General features: G+C 42.5%; 1 protein-coding gene across 1 annotated transcript in view; it reads right to left on the reverse strand.

The window, feature by feature from the left end:
* The window catches only part of LOC137641485 (calcium-responsive transcription factor-like), a 71,087-nt gene that overhangs the window by 57,113 nt on the left and 358 nt on the right, over positions 1-13,616 (reverse strand). The window contains exons 2-3 of the mRNA XM_068374094.1: positions 4,577-4,878; positions 2,078-2,226 (exon numbers count right to left, since the gene is read on the reverse strand). Coding sequence (XP_068230195.1) covers positions 2,078-2,226; positions 4,577-4,878 — 451 coding nt within the window. The remainder of the gene's footprint in view (positions 1-2,077; positions 2,227-4,576; positions 4,879-13,616) is intronic.

Here is a 13,616-nt window from a genome sequence, read left to right on the forward strand (position 1 = left end):
TCACTGACATGGATCAAGTAATTAGTATACCATGGCATGCATCTGAGTATGCATACAATTGCCTGAAATGCCACCTGATTTGTGTCATGGCATCAGGATGGACTTTTTGTGTACATCATATGTGATGTGCTTGTGAAAAAGTTGTCAGCAAGTTTGTGATTTCTTACTAGCAAACAAAGCTAAACCATACTTTTCCATTCCTTAGAGATATAGACAGCCTTGTGCTCATGTAGTGCAAATTTATGCTATTGTTTTTTACATATTGTGATAACACATGCTTGGGGCTTGGACTTCCTCCCTAATATAGTGTCTTGCAACTTTTCTAGTTGTATAACTAAATGTAATGTACTGGTGCACACAACCTGTATATTTTGATTCCATGTAGTCTTTTTACAAAAGTATTTGTGTTTTATGTGTTAATGTACTGAATAACAGTACAGTACATAAATAGTTGTACTACCTCTCTGAGACTGCTGATGCTGTCATCTGATGAAAAGACTCTTGCTACTGCAGAGTCTATGTGTGTAGTTGAGCACTTCAGCCTCTGATTGGGTATAAAATTTGACTTTTACCAAATTACTACAATCCCCAGCTTATGACAAAAGGAGAGAAGCCAATCTTGACCAAAAACACTACTCACTCCAAAATGGGGTCTTGAACTGGTACACCATACCATTGAGAGAGAAACGGAAGCACTTTTGAGTAGACTGATGAATAGGTTTTTCTTCAAGTATACATCCTTATATCCACTGAAAGAATGAAGTCTTGTTCTCTAATGAAACTCAGTATAGTCTATACTGTTTCCATTCTGAACTTCACTGGTTCAGAGGAGAGAGGTCAGTGACTGTTCTCCAGCCTTCAGTTGACTTCACCACCAGTAAGAGTCAACTGTAGGACACCAGAGACACGTCTTGAAAGACCTCAAAGACATTCTTCTCCAACATCTCTTTCATCTCTGCCAGAAAAGGCAGGGCTTTTGGTGATGATGGACAATTGTTCCTAAACATTACCTGTCTGTGAGATGGGGGGGGGGGGGTTGGCAGTCAAAAATAGGTAGTATGTATCTGTCCCAAAGGATACTCACTTATAGCATGACCGCCATCCCCTACTCATGGCAGCAGGAGAAAAACACCGATTTTGAGTTCCCATTCTACCTCACTTCCTAAACTGTCCAGTTCTGGGGGCTCAAAAGGGCTGTGCATGCACAGAATCCCTTCGAATGGAAGAGGTGTAAGCAGTCCTGATTAGGGTCTAGAGAAGATTGGAGTGACCTCCTTTACCCCTGATACCATAGGCATACCACACCTGAAGGTTTGGCTGCAGACACCCTTGAAGAGCCCAAGACCCCCAAAGGAACTATGCAAAACAGTTTCCCACTTTTCCACACCACTGGCAGCAAGTGTCTCCTCAGAAGGACACACGTGGCCACCCACACCATCGTGTTTAAGAGAGTCAGAGCAACCTTTGGACGAACTTGCTGTGAGAATTGGGAAGCCAAAGTGTATCAGCTCTTCAGAACTCAATTGGACCCCTGGTTCACTCGCTGGGGTGGCAACAATGTCAGTGCCTTCTCACATAGACAGCTCAAGGAACTTGTACTTCCCTTAAGACTTAGACCTCATTATCCTCACAAAGTATGTCACCATACCTGACCACTGGTGGAGCCACGAGACTGCTTGAAGGGAAGCCATGGCAGAAGACTACATTGCTGACTACTAAGAGGCTGAGATGTAAAGTCTTTGAAAAGAATGTGGGAGGGGCTACTCGACTACCACCTGCTGTTAACTACCTTGTTAACAAATTCAACGATTGTTCCAGCTTGAACAGAAGACATTCTTTATTTTAAAGGATGGAAGGTTTGTATACGTGAAGGAACAAATAATGATTCTCATGAATTTCATATCATTAAAGTTGAATTTTACCAGTTACCTCTACTTTTTGTTTTAAAAGACAGTTCCAAAGGATGAATGTTCTTTGTCAGTTGGTATGTTTGTCTAAGCAAATCATAGTTCTTTAAGTCATTATACCAAACCCTAAAGATAAATATACAAAAAAAAACCTGGAAATGGCTTCTTACCATAAGGGTTGGCCTGCCAACTTTCTTTTCACCTTTTGGAAGGGGACGACGATATTTACCATGCTGACAGTCCATAAGCTTTTTATTGAGAATAGTGTAAGGAATGCCATCTTCACCCCAATACACTTTAATCCCATATGGATTGAACTCTGAAGGAAAAATAAAATAAACACATGAGATTTTACAACCAAGAAAACTGTACTAAGCACTGAAATATTCAACAAACCATACTTAATAAAGAATAACTGGTCCAATATTGGCAGTATGAGGATAAGGGGCTTGTAACATTCATTAAAACAACCACCCTAATGCATTTATCTAGCCAAAACTAAAAGGAAAAATGAAAATGAACAAGAATGGAAACAAGTAAACCTTTAAAATAACAACCATTCACCTCTTTTGTAAAATGTGAAAATTGGGAAGACATTTTCAAGACACATAACAGGGAAGCAAAAATTAAAATGGAATTTTAATAAAAAAAAAAAATATTTCTAAACTCAGTTACTGATCATATTTGCTTTGTTCTCAAAGCTAAGCAAACTACGTTACATTACCAAACCCCAAATTAAAAATTTCCAATTTAGATGCTTATGCCTCTTGCCCAAGGATGCGAGACCTAGTTAAAAATGGAAAAAACCAATACGGCTAACCAACACCATCTTAGCTTCAGTCTTGAAGTTGAAACTAATAATCTATCCTCTTGACTTCATTAATAAGTGGGAAGGAGGGTGGGCATGCATATGAACATCAGGTGAGTATAGAAGTAATAAATTTTACTATTAAAATTAAATTGATTTTTATGGGCCTCCCCTGATGTTCATATTGCTTACTTCCACACTTTGAAGGATATGGCTCATGAAGCAATGGAAAGGGATTTCTGTTTAACTGCGCTAGCATTACCTCTTTATTAGGTTTAGCTTCTTTAGCTACAATATCGTTTACCTTGATTATAATTGTATTTGGGTTATGATCAAGATTTTCTAGAATTTTTTCAAGATGAAGAGTTTCTGTGGTATGCTTCTTTATCAGACAATCAACACAGAAAACCAAGATTGTGGCTTTCAAATTTATCATGCTAGTTTTTATTTTTGTTTTTGACAAATTTATAACCAGATTATTAATCTTATATATATACTGTATATATTCATATTTATTAATGTTATGAAATTGATAAATCAATCAATTCTTTCAGATGCATAAAATTTACCAGGCATTTTTTTTATTCTTAGTTGTTTGGTGCAAAACTATTGATTTACCAGCTATACCTAAAGCTGGAAATGGAATTATTTCAACGATACATCATCAATCACATTTCCTCCAGATGCATGAAAATCTAATGAAATCTTAAGGACCTCGTCCTCTACTGCTTAGTTTGTGATGACTTCACTTTCGGATTCATATTTTTTTACAAAAGGCACAAGGATAATTAGATTAATGGAAAGTTTGTACATCAACCTGTCACATTCTTGCAGTTTTAACAAGAAACAACTGCATATCTTTGTATTATTCATTTAATTTATCCAAGTTTAAATGAACACATCAAAATATCTGCGCATTTATTCATTTATACTGGAGGGGGAAAGCAAAATACTAAAACAGCCAAATTTTGAGAGGCAGCAGCAAGAGTACTTTTCTGCTTGTGGAGGAAGTCAAAAGTGAGCGTCTTGCTGATTGGTGGGGGGGAGAGGCTTACCCGCAACCTGTCTGTCGGAAGTTGTAGCAACTATCTTGTTAAATCTTTAAAGACCATTTAAGGGGCCCAGCCATAATGCCAATGTATGAGGGTACGAGAAGAAAAACACAAAATCATGAAAAAATTCACTGAGCTTTGTATGGCAATGGAGAATGCATTCACAAAATATTTTGTCAAAATTCCTCTTACTCTCATAGTTACAGGGTAATTAGTAAAAGTAATTCAATAAACGAAAAATATTGTCCCCTACAGGAAAATGCAGTATTTCTTCTGTTATTGTAAATTCTTATAATTATTACATCTTAATGTAAAAGAAATTGTGAACAATGGCATCTGTATAGCTTCCATGAGTCACAAGACGATGTATTACTGTACATGGTAAATTACATCCTTCACCCTTCAGTCCTACCACAAACCTCAGAGAGAGTAAATATCTGAGTTTGACCTCTGGCATTCACTAATCTTTACATTAGTTTTTCTTGATTTTGGCAAGAATTTTATCATTTCAAAGAGGAAAAGACAATTTCATCATCTTGCTACCATAAGGAGGAAGAAAATTTTCTCTATCAAGAGTTCAGAAGAGGGTAATATCGGTAGTGGAGAGAGAGAGAGAGAGAGAGAGAGAGAGAGAGAGAGAGAGAGAGAGAGAGAGAGAGAGAGAGAGAGAGAGAGAGAGAGAGAGGCCGCCTTGCCTAACATAAGCCAAAAGAAAATATATTAATTTTAAACCTATAAATATCTATGGAATTTTACTGTACTGTATTATCATACAGTTAATAAAGGTTGGAAAGCCAATTTTGACATACCTGTACATCCAAAACTTTTTCTCCTAGTCTTGATGACAGAAAAACGAGTTCTGGTTGTCTCTTCAAGGCAACTCACCACTTCTTGAACATCATTTAAACTTTCAACAATTCCATTGTAGTTATCAAATTTAATGAGGAATAATTTCACCCACGGAGGGTCTGGTATTTCAGCGTTACGAACCACCAAGTTCATGGGAATAATAGGGTTCGTCATCGGGTCCACAATTTCAATTATGATTTTTGAAGCCATGCCAAAGTCAACATCATTTACATCTTCAATGTCTTCCTTTAATCTTGGATTCCTGCAAAGCAATAAGACTAAGTTAGAATGAGATAAATCACAAGAACAAAAAGAACTGACTGCTGTCCTTGTAAAAGCAGTGCACACAACCATTAATAAAATTAAGTCACAAATTAACATGATATGTGTTTACAAATGTCATGCGAGCATGTATGATGAACCTTTCCAGAATTTTCTACAGTCTTAGATCATTTAACACACTTGTAAAGGGTACTTAGGGAGGCTCAACTTTCCTTTCAATAGATTAGCGTAACAAATAGAGCAATTAATTTCTTATCTAAATTACTTAATTATGTTATTTTGATAATAAAATAAATTTTTGAATATACTTACCCGGTGATTATATAAGCTGCAGCTCTGCTGCTCGACAGAAAACTCTACGTTAAAAATCCGCCAGCGATCGCTATGCAGGTAGGGGGTGTACTTCAACAGCGCCATCTGTCGTGCAGGTACTCAGTACTCATTGTAAACAAAGAACTCAATTTTCTCCTCAGTCCACTGCGTCTCTATTGGGGAGGAAGGGAGGGTCCTTTAATATATAATCACCGGGTAAGTATATTCAAAAATTTATTTTATTATCAAAATAACATTTTTCAATATTTAACTTAGCCGGTGATTATATAAGCTGATTCACACCCAGGGAGGTGGGTAGAGACCAGCAATAAATGTTTACATTATTATGAGCTAAGGATTTTTTATTTCATTTTAGCAGTTATCAAAATAACAAACATAAAATAAATAAGTACCTGGTAAGGAAGTCGACTTGAACAATTACTCTGCCTTTTTAAGTACGTCTTCCTTACGGAGCCTCGCGATCCTCTTAGGATGCTGAGCGACCCCTAGGAGCTGAAGTATCAAGGGTTGCAACCCATACTACAGGACCTCATCAAAACCTCTAATCTAGGCGCTTCTCAAGAAAAGAATTTGACCACCCGCCAAATCAACCAGGATGCGAAAGGCTTCTTAGCCTTCCGGACAACCCAAAAAACAACAATAAAAACATCTCAAGAGAAAGATTAAAAAGGTTATGGAATTAGGGGAATGTAGTGGTTGAGCCCTCACCCACTACTGCACTCGCTGCTACGAATGGTCCCAGGGTGTAGCAGTTCTCGTAAAGAGACTGGACATCTTTAAGATAAAAAGACACGTACACTGACTTGCTTCTCCAATAGGTTGCGTCCATTATACTTCGCAGAGATCTATTTTGTTTAAAGGCCACTGAAGTTGCGACAGCTCTAACTTCATGTGTCCTTACCTTCAGCAAAGCTTGGTCTTCCTCACTCAGATGGGAATGAGCTTCTCGTATTAACAGTCTGATAAAATAGGATAAAGCATTCTTTGACATAGGCAAAGATGGTTTCTTAACAGAACACCATAAAGCTTCTGACTGTCCTCGTAAAGGTTTAGTTCGTCTTAAATAGAACTTAAGAGCTCTAACAGGGCATAAGACTCTTTCTAGTTCATTTCCAACCATATTTGATAGGCTTGGAATATCGAACGATTTCGGCCAAGGACGAGAAGGTAGCTCGTTTTTGGCTAGAAAACCAAGTTGTAAAGAACATGTAGCCGTTTCAGATGAAAATCCGATGTTCCTGCTGAAGGCGTGAATCTCACTGACTCTTTTAGCTGTGGCTAAGCAAACCAGGAAAAGAGTCTTTAAAGTGAGATCTTTAAAGGAGGCTGATTGTAGGGGCTCGAACCTTTCTGACATGAGGAATCTTAGTACCACGTCTAAATTCCAACCAGGTGTAGCCAAACGACGCTCCTTCGTGGTCTCAAAAGACTTAAGGAGGTCCTGTAGATCTTTGTTGTTGGAAAGATCTAAGCCTCTGTGACGGAAGACTGATGCCAACATGCTTCTGTAACCCTTGATAGTGGGAGCTGAAAGAGATCTTTCTTTCCTCAGGTATAAAAGGAAGTCAGCTATCTGAGTTACAGAGGTACTGGTCGAGGATACTGATAATGACTTGCACCAGTTTCGGAAGACTTCCCACTTCGATTGGTAGACTCTAAGAGTGGATGTCCTCCTTGCTCTAGCAATCGCCCTGGCTGCCTCCTTCGAAAAGCCTCTAGCTCTCGAGAGTCTTTCGATAGTCTGAAGGCAGTCAGACGAAGAGCGTGGAGGCCTTGGTGTACCTTCTTTACGTGTGGCTGACGTAGAAGGTCCACCCTTAGAGGAAGAGTTCTGGGAACGTCCACTAGCCATCGAAGTACCTCGGTGAACCATTCTCTCGCGGGCCAGAGGGGAGCAACTAACGTCAACCTTGTCCCTTCGTGAGAGGCAAACTTCTGCAGTACCTTGTTGACAATCTTGAACGGGGGGAATGCATATAGGTCTAGATGTGACCAATCTAGTAGAAAAGCATCTATATGAACTGCTGCTGGGTCCGGGATGGGTGAGCAATATATTGGGAGCCTCTTGGTCAGCGAGGTTGCGAAGAGATCTATGGTAGGCTGGCCCCATGTGGCCCACAGTCTATTGCACACATCCTTGTGTAGGGTCCATTCTGTTGGAATGATTTGTCCATTCCGACTGAGGCAATCTGCCATGACATTCAAGTTGCCTTGGATGAACCTCGTTACTAGAGAAATGTTTAGATCTTTTGACCAGGTGAGGAGGTCCCTTGCGATCTCGTACAACGTCAAAGAGTGGGTCCCTCCTTGCTTGGAGATGTACGCCAAAGCCGTGGTGTTGTCCGAGTTCACCTCCACCACTTTGCCTTGAAGGAGAGACTTGAAGCTTTTCAAGGCCAGATGAACTGCCAGTAGCTCCTTGCAGTTGATATGCATTGTTCTTCGACTCGAGTTCCAAGTTCCCGAGCATTCCCGACCGTCTAATGTCGCGCCCCAGCCCGTGTCCGATGCGTCCGAGAAGAGAACGTGGTTGGGAGTCTGAACAGCCAGGGGCAGACCCTCTCTGAGGCTGATACTGTCCTTCCACCAAGTCAGGGAAGACTTCATCTTCTCGGAAATGGGGATCGAGACCGCTTCTAGCGTCTTGTCCTTTTTCCAGTAAACAGCTAGGTGATATTGAAGAGGACGGAGGTGTAGTCTTCCTAACGATACGAACTGTTCCAGGGATGATAGTGTCCCTATCAGACTCATCCACTGCCTGACTGAACATCGTTCCTTCTTCAGCATGTTCTGGATGCATAACTGGGCTTGACTTGTTCTGGGGGCCGACGGAAAAGCCCGAAAAGCTTGACTGTGAATCTCCATCCCTAAATACACAATAGTTTGGGATGGGACCAGTTGAGACTTTTCCATATTGACCAGGAGACCCAATTCCTTGGTCAGATCTAGAGTCCACTTTAGATCCTTCAGACAGCGACGACTGGAAGAAGCTCTTAGTAGCCAGTCGTCCAAATAGAGGGAGGCTCTGATGTCCGCTAAATGAAGGAATTTGGCTATATTCCTCATCAGCCTCGTAAACACAAGAGGAGCTGTGCTTAGGCCAAAGCACAGGGCTTGAAACTGGTAGACAACCTTTTCGTAAACGAATCTCAGAAAAGGTTGGGAGTCTGGGTGGATGGGGACGTGAAAGTATGCGTCCCTTAGGTCTAAAGAGACCATCCAGTCTTCCTTTCTGACCGCTGCTAGAACGGACTTTGTGGTCTCCATGGCGAACGTCTGCTTTGTGACAAAGACATTCAGCGCACTGACGTCTAGCACCGGCCTCCACTCTCCTGTCTTCTTTACCACTAAGAAGAGACGGTTGTAGAACCCCGGGGTTTGATGGTCCAGGACTTTGACTACCGCTCCCTTTTCTAGCAAGAGAGACACCTCCTGTTTCAATGCTCGTCTCTTGTCTTCCTCTCTGTACCTGGGAGAGAGATCGATGGGAGACGTTGCTAGAGGGGGTTTGCGTACAAACGGGATCTTGTACCCCTCTCTGAGCAACTTCACAGATTGTGCATCTGCGCCTCTCTTCTCCCAGGTCTGCCAGAAGTTCTTGAGTCTGGCTCCCACTGCTGTCTGAAGAAGGTGGCAGTCAGACTCTGCCTTTAAAGGACTTGGTTCCTTTCTTCTTCCCACGTCTCCCTTCGGCACGAGCACCTCCTCTGCTGGAGGCTCTGCCACGAAAGGGCGGAATAAATCTGGACGCTGGAGTGTCCATCCTTGGTCTTGACAAGGTAGGCAAAGGGGTGGCTTTGCGGGCAGAGGACGCAACCAGGTCATGGGTGTCCTTCTGGATCAAAGAAGCAGCAATCTCCTTAATCAAGTCCTCTGGAAAAAGGCACTTAGAGAGAGGAGCAAACAGAAGTTCTGATCTTTGACACGGTGTCACTCCAGCTGACAGGAAAGAGCAAAGGTTCTCACGCTTCTTGAGGACCCCGGATACGAACGATGCAGCAAGCTCACTAGATCCGTCACGTATGGCCTTGTCCATGCAGGACATGATGAGCAAGGAAGATTCCTTCTCAGTCGGGGAGATCTTCCTGCTCAAAGCTCCCAGACACCAGTCCAAAAAGTTGAAGACCTCGAAGGCTCTAAATACTCCTTTCAACAGATGGTCTAGGTCCGAAGGTGACCAGCATATCTTAGAGCGTCTCATGGCTAGCCTGCGGGGAGAGTCTACAAGACTTGAGAAGTCGCCCTGGGCAGAGGCAGGAACTCCCAAGCCGAGAACTTCTCCCGTGGCATACCAGACGCTCGATCTGGAAGAGAGTTTAGCAGGGGGAAACGTGAAGGCTGTCTTCCCTAGACTCTTTTTGGACTGCATCCAATCTCCTAAAACTCGTAAAGCTCTCTTGGACGAGCGTGCGAGGACGAGTTTCGTAAAGGCAGGCGAGGATGACTGCGTACCTAAAGCAAACTCTGACGGAGGAGAGCGTGGAGCCACAGACACAAACTGGTCCGGATACATCTCTTTGAACAGAGCAAGAACTTTTCTAAAGTCCAAAGAGGGTTGCGTGGACTTGGGCTCGTCAAGGTCCGAATGTGGTTCATCAACGTGTGCCGCATCGTCATCATCAGAGAGTCCATCATCCGAGAATTGAGGAGGAAGCGGCAAAGGAGTAGGTATCGGCTGGTCAGCTGAGTCCGGTCGCACGGGTGCACGCGTGACTGAACCGGACGCAACGTCATGGAACTGTTGCCCAGTCTGTGAGCTGGCAACAACCATAGCAGCGCGGGGACGCACAGCGTCTACTCCAGACTGTCTAGTCTGATGTGGGCGAGCAGAGGCAACCACACTGGGTTGCGGAGGTTGACGCACCGCGTCAAAACAAAACAACTTTGACGGTTGTTGTACCTCGCGAACGTCAACGGAAGGTTCCGTGCGTCGCTGAACGTCAACATGCGGCTGGCAGGGTACACTGGAACGCATGGGTGGCGGGACTCTCTCAGCTGGAGTGCGCAAGAAGGTCGCCTCAGCGTCCACAGGACGCACAACCGTGGTTGGTTATAGGCAAGAGGTTGGTGCAGCAGCAACCTTCTCCACACGAAAGTCCTGCATCAGAGATGTTAATTGGTAATGCATGGTCTGCAGCAAAGACCACTTAGGGTCTGCAGGAGCAGGTGCGGCGACAGACGGTGTGACTGCCTGAGGCGGTACCGCTTTGCCTCTCTTAGGAGGTGAGCAGTCATCGGAAGACTGCAGCGAGTCCGAACTGACCCAGTGGCTACAACTGGGCCGTTGGACTTGCGCGGAAGGGATCGACTTGCGCTTAAGAGGTCGTGAGACCTTGGTCCATGGTTTCTTACGAGAAACCTCTTCCGCAGACGAGGAATAAATGGGCTCTCTCGTCTCTGTGTGGGTGGGGCGATCTTGGGTAGATACGCCCGAAACCACGGAGGGAACATCTGTTCGCTGATTAAAGCCTCTCGAACCCTTTGGTCGTACGACATTGCTCTTCCCCTGGACTTGGGAGCTTGCAAAAGGTCCCGGACTAGGAGGACGACAGGCACGAACAGACGAACCCTCAAGCGCAACACTATCCACAACACTATCACTCACTTTATCACTTCCCACTGCACTCTTACACTTCAGCTCTTTGACGTCCGCCATGAGCTGGTTACGGTCACTAGCCAAGGACTCAACTCTCTCACCCAGAGCTTGGATGGCACGCATCATATCTGCCATCGAAGGTTCCTGAGTGCCAGAAGGGGGATTAGGAGCAACCACTACAGGGGAAGGAATAGGTTGTGGGGCATGAGGAGAGGAAAAATCAACGGAACGAGATGAACTTCTCCTGACTCTATCTCTCTCTAGCCTACGTGTATATTTCTGGAATTCGATAAAATCGAATTCCGAAAGCCCAACGCATTCCTCACATCGATCTTCCAATTGACAGGTTTTATCCCGACAATTGGAACAAACGGTGTGAGGATCGATAGAGGCCTTCGGAAGACGCCTTGAACAGTCCCTAGCATTACACTTCCTGAATTTAGGGACTTGAGAAAGGTCAGCCATTTTGAATTGGTCAAAGGGGAATTCAAAAACTATCCAAAGTCATCAACAAATAATCCGATATAAAAAAAAAGAAAGCAAGGATTTATTGAAGAGAAAGCCTGCACAGCGAAAGCTCAAAACTAGAAACGTGTACTTCACCAAATAGTTGTGAAAACAAATCCAGTTAGCAACAGCGAATTAGTAGGTCTTGCCGGTAGCACGACAGAGAGAAAATTGAGTTCTTTGTTTACAATGAGTACTGAGTACCTGCACGACAGATGGCGCTGTTGAAGTACACCCCCTACCTGCATAGCGATCGCTGGCGGATTTTTAACGTAGAGTTTTCTGTCGAGCAGCAGAGCTGCAGCTTATATAATCACCGGCTAAGTTAAATATTGAAAACTAATAAAATCGAAGAGATCTTCTTCATCGCGCTATTTTAAATTCCACAATCTATACTAGGAAACGGGTAATAACCTCGATATTATGATCAATGGAGCATTTGTAGAAGGCTGGGTACCAGTTCAAAAATAAAGTAAAAATTTCTTAATCTAACCTAGCTTAGCTTCCTTTATCTACTTTACCTCAACAAGTAAACTACGTTTTATATCTGTCCCTACATTATAGCAGGTTAGTTCAGTTAAAAAATTAAGTAAAAATCTCCTATCGATACTTAACCTAAACTAAACGGGCTATTCCTTACCTACACTAAATAATAACAAAGAAAGTTTGGTATTTTTGTAGTGAATTACAGGGCAATGTAACCTAGGAAAAAAACTACTGTTTCTTATAGAAAAAATTACGCTCTCTTCAAAAATGACACTCATTTCCGTCGCAAATGAATAGTTTCAGAAATGTATATACATCTATATCCTATGATAATGGGGGACCCCCAGTGGGAACTCGGGGTTTTGGGAGGGGAAAACATACTGGGGAAACGATATATAATTGTTTTCCTATAGTAAATAACGTGAATTAACCGAATTTGATGTTCATTTCAATCGGAAACAAACAGATCAACCAATTCGGATAACTTTGAGTTGCACGGTGTCACTTCTCTTACGAACGAACAAACGATAACATTATCAACGTTACCAATAATACACAGTGTTACCAACGTTGACGTATGGTACACAGAGTTACCAACAGCACGCTGACATTACTAAAGATAGTAATGATAGATATTTCCATATGTATTTTAAATAATTTCTCTATATAAGTTTTACTCAATATATAAAAAGTACAAAAAGGGCACAGAACCTAACAAACCCACCTAACCTAGCCTAGTAGTATGACAGGTCACAAAATAACATTTGATCTACATCGGACGTTGGCAGCACTGGTTACTGTATTTTTTCATGACACAATATTTGTAACGGCACCTCCAAAGTTTATCCAGATATACTGTTTTGTATTTTCCTCCGGTTATTATAATTTCAAGAAGGTAATGTATAGAGAAGAAAAGGCTTGTTTTACGTTTATATATCGATTCCCCAGTATGTTTTCCCCCACCCAAAACCCCGAGTTCCCACTGGGGGTCCCCCATTATTGGAGGATATAGATGTATATATATTTCGGAAACTATTAATTTGCGACGGGAACGGGTGTCATTTTCGAAGAGAGCGTAATTTTTTCTATAAGAAAAAGTAGTTGTTTTCCTAGGTTACATTGCCCTGTAATACACTAATAATGAAACCGAAAGTTTTACATCTAACCTTACATTATAAATATCACCATCCGAATGGACATTCAAAACAGTTTTCAGGGTCACATGAATTTTAACATTTTTCAGGATTTTTTTTCCAAGTAATACGAACAAATGGGGGTGTATGTATTATACCGGCCACCTGCATGTATGATTACAGCTAATGGAGCCTTTGTAGATCAGCGGCCAGGTGCTCCAGCAAGCATGGAAAATTGGAATTTCTTCCCATATTCTAACCATTCATAAGACATGACCGGTATACTACAAAAACTTTGTCTTGTTCTGCAAAACCTCTACACAAGGATACGAACTAAAACATCCTCATCTATCCTACAAGCAGTGTCCCTACCAGCGACCCACCTTACACTGCCGTATTCTTTGTCGGCCGCTATCATACATACAACCCTAGCTAACTTAGCATACGGCAGTATAAGGGGGATCACAGGGGGCGTTAGCCCATCCCCCCCCCAATCCGTTAGGTAAGGACACGGCTTGTAGGTCAGGTTAGTGGGGAATGTTGAGGTTAGTTGATGACCATTTTTAATCCACCACTGGCCGCTGATATACAAAGGCCCCAACGAATGAAAATGAGATGTTACACCTGAAAAACCTTTATGTCACTCGGGAAGTAACCAGGGAT

This window comes from Palaemon carinicauda, chromosome 5 (assembly GCF_036898095.1).
Source record: "Palaemon carinicauda isolate YSFRI2023 chromosome 5, ASM3689809v2, whole genome shotgun sequence".
Classification (NCBI taxonomy): Eukaryota; Metazoa; Arthropoda; class Malacostraca; order Decapoda; family Palaemonidae; genus Palaemon; species Palaemon carinicauda.